The sequence below is a fragment of the Apaloderma vittatum genome, unplaced genomic scaffold, assembly GCF_000703405.1.
Source record: "Apaloderma vittatum isolate BGI_N311 unplaced genomic scaffold, ASM70340v1 scaffold5461, whole genome shotgun sequence".
In the NCBI taxonomy this organism is placed as follows: Eukaryota; Metazoa; Chordata; class Aves; order Trogoniformes; family Trogonidae; genus Apaloderma; species Apaloderma vittatum.
The window spans coordinates 1-6,822 of record NW_009697271.1 but is presented as its reverse complement, the minus strand read 5'-3'; the positions used below and the strand labels follow the sequence as shown (position 1 = coordinate 6,822).

General features: G+C 43.6%; 1 protein-coding gene across 1 annotated transcript in view; it reads left to right on the top strand.

The window, feature by feature from the left end:
- Positions 1–4,977, top strand: part of LOC104280038 (unconventional myosin-Vb-like) — a gene marked incomplete at both ends in the record, with an annotated part of 71,241 nt that extends 66,264 nt beyond the window's left edge. Inside the window, 5 exon segments of the mRNA XM_009877566.1 lie at positions 877–1,075; positions 1,873–1,966; positions 3,146–3,289; positions 4,410–4,561; positions 4,888–4,977. Of these exon segments, the coding sequence (XP_009875868.1) occupies positions 877–1,075; positions 1,873–1,966; positions 3,146–3,289; positions 4,410–4,561; positions 4,888–4,977 (679 nt within the window).
- Between the last annotated feature and the right edge of the window lie 1,845 nt (positions 4,978–6,822).

Sequence of the window (6,822 nt, the reverse complement as noted above, 5' to 3'; positions counted from 1 at the left end):
TAGGGAAAGGGCGTTAGTACAGGGTGACAAGACAATTTATTAGAGAAAACGTTGGCTACCTGCCTAAAAGTGGGAGAAGGGCTGTTAGTGGTGATTTCTGTCAGCTGTATATTATGGCAGTAGTATTTGTATGTCATGGAGTACAAGGAAACAAGTCTTTTTCAACCCAGTGAAGCCAGCAGCAGTGATGAAAGCAGGAGCTGATCAAGATGACAGAAAATTGCCTTGTGCGTAGTTTCCTGCAGGCAGTTTATGAATGAAAATTGAGATACACATGAATATACTTCTTTTTAAGCAAAGATAAATAACAGCTCTACAAACAACTAGAAGGAATTAAGTGTTTCGACTTCTGGTTTTTTTAAATTCCCAGCAGTAGCAAAGGAAGCCTGTGGCAGTCCAACCCAGCAGAGCCATTTGCAAGACACAGGGTTCCATTTTCAAGAGTAAGAACTGATGTTTGAAAGGGGATGAGCACAAGAACAAATGCACTGAAAGCTGAGGCTTTGAAAAACCCACTGGCACTGATCTGCACTGCTTTCTTCCCGTGCATTTGCTTTTTGCTTAAGGGAAGAGTAAAGGAACTCAAATTTGTGATAAGTTGCAGAAAAAAAGGGATGCCTTGGATTTTTTTCCCCCTTTTATTTAAAAAGGAAAAAAAAATCAAACTTTTGATCTCACGTCTCTAATTTTAAAGGCATTTAATCTGCAGTATAGCAAGTGACAAACTAATGTGGCAATAATAGCCCTAGCACCCCTTTGTGTTTGTCAGTTTTATAGGGAGTTTGACTGGGACCATCTCCCAGGGTCTAAACTCAAGTGGTGGTTACTACCACAGTGCTGAAATCACAGGCTGATGGGCATGGTGCTTTTTTTTAGGTTGCTGGAAGCACAGCTCCAGGATCAGAGAAGAGAGCATGAGGAGGAGGTAGAAGCTCTGAAGAACCAGGTGGAATTAATGAAAGAAGAGCTGGAGAAGCAGCAGCAGGCTTTCCTGCAGAACCTGCAGCTGTCTCCAGAGGCCCAGGTGGAGTTTGGACTTCAGCAAGAAATCACACGTCTCACCAATGAAAATCTGGTAAGAGACCGTACTGAAAACACAACCTAAGGAAGAGGAAGATATAGAAACAGGTTGGGAGAAAGGAGATAGGAAATGTGAAGGGGAGGAGAAGGCACTGGGGTCTCTTCCATCCCTCCTAAACTCTGCAAGATCCTTCAGCATCTCCCACTGGAGCTTTTGGGAGCGTTGGTACTTGGCCTTGAACTATTGCTCAGTGGCTGTATGACTCTTGTGATTCCATAGGTGCTTTATTTTTTATCCTCTTTAAGCTCATCTACTTTGTGGCACTGCCTACCAGGTGGGATGGCCAGGGACCCCTGTACTCTGTAATTATTTACAATCCTTTCTTCTCATTTGCATTTATTGGAAGTGGGGAGGAGGGGCAGTTACTGCCCTGGAAAGTTGGCCTGCCTGCTCAGAAATTTTCCATTTCTCACCCCTTGTATCTGTGTGCACGGTCTGGAGTGGACATTGGCCCCTCTGAAGCTCAGGTGAGGGCTTCTTGCCTTTCTCAACTCATCTGATTATCTACGTAGTGTTGGAAATGTTTTAAATATGATTTACAGGAGTAACAGGAATAGTGTCTTGTGAGTATTGCCCGCTCTTGGCTACATCCACAATCCTTGTGGTGTAAGTAAGGGTTTGTCTGAGCAATTCAGAAATAACAAGGCTCTTCTACCAGGATGCTCACGCCATGCAGCTGTGGTGCATAGACCAGGCTGCCGAGTGACTCCAGCCTCAAACTCACCCCAGATGAGTTGTTCTTGGGTTCAATATGGAGGTTTTTTAACCCAGTGCATCTTCTGTTTTTTCAGGATCTGAAGGAGTTGCTCGAGAAGTTGGAAAAGAATGAAAAGAAGCTAAAGAAGCAACTGAAGATTTACATGAGGAAGGTCCAAGATTTTGAAGGTGACTTGGCTCTTGGTAGGCACTGGGTTGGGGGTACAGTGCTCTGATTTTGCCTCTTTGGCCAGCCTGGGAGAACTGCAGGCTTTTCTCATTTTCTTCCTGTTAAAGTGAGACTTTTCTTGTTCTGGCACATTGAACTAGTACTGAGCTCATTGTTGGCACGACAGCAGGGATCCCAAAGTCCATGTGAATGTCCTGGGTCATGCTTAGGCTGCCTCTGAGCAAGTACAGCTGTGCTGCTGGAGCTTTAGCTTGTTAACACGGGCAAACATGGCAAACTTGGAAGATAATCCACGAAGTAATGGGGGGCAAGTGCTTCCTGGAGGTATTCGTCTGACCCCTGGTTTGGAGGGTATTTGTAAGAAACCTTTTTGCTTTCCTTGCTGTTGCTGCTGTCACTGAAGCAGAGATGAGGAGTCCAGTGATTGGCAGGCAGCTGCTGATCTGGCAGTTTCGAGAGGAAATTAAAACCACTTAGGATTAAAATACGTACGTGTATTCTGCTTGATCAGGAAACACCGCAAATGTGACATCTGTGCTGTTTAGAAGGAGCTTCCCATTCTCTGGAGATGCAGTGATTAATGACGTAACCCTCTTCTCGTGAGCTAATTTCTGGAAACGAGGCATAAAGTGAAATTAAGCTGACTAACTGGAGGGTTTCCACAGCTAGCACAGCTGGTCTCTGTCGGTGTGATTTACATGCAGCCGGCTGCTCTTTCCTGCGGTACTTGCACGCTGCTCTCCTGTTTTATTAAACTTTTATGGAAGCCCAGTGTTCAGTGGTGTGCCACTGCAGTTCTTCAGCTTTACAGCCAGCCACAGGATGTGACGCTTAGGTAATTTTTCATTGCCTGGATATCTTTTTCCTGCTCTGTGCAAATGATACGCTAAAAAGCTTTCTGTAGGGTTACTAGCTTCTAGCCTGTCGGTCTTTGGAAAGTGGAAAACGGCTTAATTTTTCCCTCTTTAGACCCAACTTTTGCAGTCTTTCTTCCATTCAGAGTCGGAAGTGCTGCTAGTCAGTAATTCAAGCCCTGGTTCCTGATATTTTTATAAGTTTTTCGAAGCTGATGACCTTATTGGAAGTGTAACATATAATACTTTGACCTGCTCTAAGGCCAGTGGAGGATGTGATTGGTTTTCTATGACCACGTACCACCTTTCATGCGTTTTTCACAGCATCCCAAGCCACGGTGCCAGCAGAGAGGAGGCAGCATGAGCGTAACATGCAAGTTACTGTCCAGAGGAAGGAGAAAGATTTTCAGGGCATGTTGGAATATTATAAAGAAGATGAGCCACTCCTCATTCGAAACCTCATTACAGGTGAGGAACTTGCCCTGGTTCTGTTCCTGGCTCCTCCTTCTCTTGCCTGCGAGAGTTTGTAAACTTGAGATCTCAAGACTGACAGACAGGTCTTCTTAAATTAATCCCTCCTGGGGCTCCGCATTTTGTGGTGAATGGCAGTTCTGGTAGGTAGAGCAGCACAGCACTAAGCAGATAGACCAGCATGAATATAATCCTTAGGGATAGCAAGAAATGGAAGATGCAAAAGGAAACTCCAGTTTCTAGAGCAGGCAGTAACTGGCTGAATGTCATATGACGTGGTAATAGAAGGGGAGGGAATAGGAAAGGACGGACTCCAGGGATTTCGCTCAGCAGTGGAACAAAGGTAGTTTGGTTTCTGAGACATTCAGTGCTAAGTGCAATGGATAATAAACTTGTGAGCTCTTCTGCGCTGGAAGGTGTGACCAGAATTGCTGCAGCATCCCCTTATTCAGTGCTTTTAGAGAAGTCACACTTCCCTGGCTGAGTGTTAGTATTTACCGTCACTCTCTATCCCCAGCAGAGACTGGTGAGGATCTAAAGGGTGTGGTACAAGCATTGCTGATCCCATTGCTGTGGTCCCCTCATCAGAGAAACTTTTTCTTTAGAGGCTGCAGATTCCCACAGCTGCCATGCAGATTCGGTAGCTTGAGAGGAGAGAGTGATTCATTACATTGTGAACTGAAAGAGGGGGGGTGTTGTTTATAACCTGTGGGAGGTATTTCTGAGAGCTTCAGGGACCTTTCCTAAGATTATTTGTGTGCTGATTGCGTAGGCTTTTATGTGGTAGAGAAGATCTAGCGCTACCTGTGCATCTGTGAGGTGTGACGTGGTAGTGTCACGCACTTCAGTGCAGGTAGTGGTACCATCCCGAGCCCTGGCGCTCTAGTTCTTCTGCCTTGTCTGGCTCCAGCAGGTCCATCTGTCCTTCAGTCGACCTCTGGTTCTCTGTCCATGCTACAGAGAGGGGTGCAAGCTGCAGAGCCAAAATCTCAGCTTCCCCAGGGCTGGCGGGGGAAAGGGGTTTGCCCGAGCACATCTCCAGCTCTGGTGTTCCCCACTGCACTTGGCAGTTGGTGAATTTTAAGAAGACATTTTTAACAAACACCAAACCTTCTAGATCTCAAGCCCCAGACAGTGTCTGCCACGGTTCCCTGCCTTCCTGCCTACATCCTCTACATGTGCATAAGACACGCGGATTACATCAGTGACGACCAGAAGGTGCACTCTTTGCTCACCTCCACCATCAACGGCATTAAGAAAGTGCTGAAGGTAGGTGTCCCTTTCCTCTGGTCATAGGGTTGAGATGGCGTAAGGTGGTTATAGCCGGGTCAAACTGTGTGATACTCAGCTCCTGTAGTGATTTTCAAAACCAATCACTCTTCTAGCTTGCCTTATTAGCAGAACAAGGAGAATTACAACTTAGCAACAGAGTTGCTTGCATTTACAGATATTTTAAAAAGTATTTACAAATGACTGATACTACCTGTCTGCAGAGAGCAAGCTTCCTGATTCTGGGTGGGGCGGCCTAAAATCACTTTGTCTTGCTGTCCCCACTGAAGAGGGGTGTCTCATGTGTTTTACTTTTGCCCCTCCAGAAACACAACGATGATTTTCAGATGACGTCGTTTTGGCTGGCGAACACTTGTCGCCTCCTGCACTGTTTAAAGCAGTACAGTGGAGACGCGGTAAGAAACTCGTCACTAATCCCCAGTCTGTTGACTTTCTTCGGGAAGAGCCTTCAGGTCTCTTGGGTCTAGGGGCTTCCCTCTGGCCACAACATGGGGTCAACTCTGACTTTCCTCCTTTGTTAATTTGGAAATAACATGAGGCAGCTCCTAGAATTATAGAATCACAGAATGGTTTGGGTTGGAAGGGACCTTTAAAGGTCATCTGGTCCAACCCCCTGCAGTGAGCAGGGACGTCTTTAGATCAGGTTGCTCAGAGCCCCGTCCAACCTGACCTGGGATGTCTCCAGGAATGGAGCCTCCACCACCTCTCTGGGCAACCTGTGTCCATGCCACCCTTACTGTAAATAATTCCTTTCTTATATCTAACCTGAACTAAGCCAGATATTCTTGGGATATCACACCAAGACATTTGAGAGCTGAAACCAGAACCAACACAACACACAACAGTGTGTTTTGAATTTCATAGCCAACCATGCACTTTGATTTCTCTAAGCAGGAGATTTCTTTCTGGTAGACTGTTTTGAAGGCTGTTTGCCTCGTTTTAGTAGGTCCTGCAACTTTTCATTAACCAAGATTTGCGGGCAGAGGAAAACTGTTCCAAATGCTGCAGTTTTATTCTGCACTTTTCTACTGATTTTTCCTGTTCTGTTCAACTGGTTCAAAATAACCACACTTTGAGAGAGAAAATCATGTGTAAGCATAATGTAAAGTTTGTGAGGGAAATCCTCTCATTTCTTGCCTCCTCAGTAATATTTCTTAAGTTGAAGTGAGTGTTATTATAGCCCATGCCTTCCAGTAAAGTCAGGTCATCGGAGTCCTTTTAGTACGTTACACCCTGCCAACCTTATAGCCGTATGTTCTGGGTATTAAAATTTTCAACAGAGCCAAATTACATCGTTTTTCATTAGTCTTGATTTGTATTAGATACATTAAGCAATCAACTTTTAAGAATAAAGGGAGAAAATACGTAATCAAATTAACTATTCAGGTAATTCACAAGATAATGACTGGCTTGTAAAACCTTAGTGCTGGACTTCCAAGATTTAAATTAGAAAAATAATTTAGATTATAGTAGTTATGCTCATGTTTGCCCTCTTCTGCCTGGATAACAAAATTACATGTAAAGAAAATCCTCCCTGGAAAACGAGCAGGGAGAAAAAAACCCAAAATAAATTTCACATTCTTTGGCATGATTTGCTGCGTTAAATGAACTAGCTGTTTGCAAATTCAGTTGATAACCTGTTGAAAAAAACAGAGGGGAAAATTGATTTTGAGCAGTTGCCAGCATACTGTTATCTTTAGTCTGAACTTCAATCTATTTTTAAGCAAACAAATTGAAAAGAGAACCCTAAATTAAATGCAGTTCTTGCCCCATGAAGAGTGTGATGCTTTTTCATTAGTCAGGAAAAAAGGAGAAATTCTGAAGTCAACTCAAACTGTACATGTTGGATCTTTGCATTTTGCTAGTCAGCAAACAGCAAGAGAAACTGCATAGTTCTCATTTTGACATCAAAACAGTAAGACCATATGAAAAGGTAATTAAAGCATATGTGTTAATTACAAAATTAAGTTACATTGCATTTTTTTCTGCCAGCAAAACTGGAATTAGTATCTGAGCCTAGAACTTAGATCTACAGCAAAAGCTAGGGAATAAATTTAGTTACTTGGAGAGGTTTCTGAACGTCAGGTCTGTTTAAAATGTCAAGCGTATAGCCTATGGTTTTGATTTTTTAATTATTTTTCATTATCTAAAATCGCAAAATACTTGATTTCCTATAAATGATTGCCACAAATAGTTTCTCAGGGACTGAAATGTCATTTTCCAGTTTATATATATATATA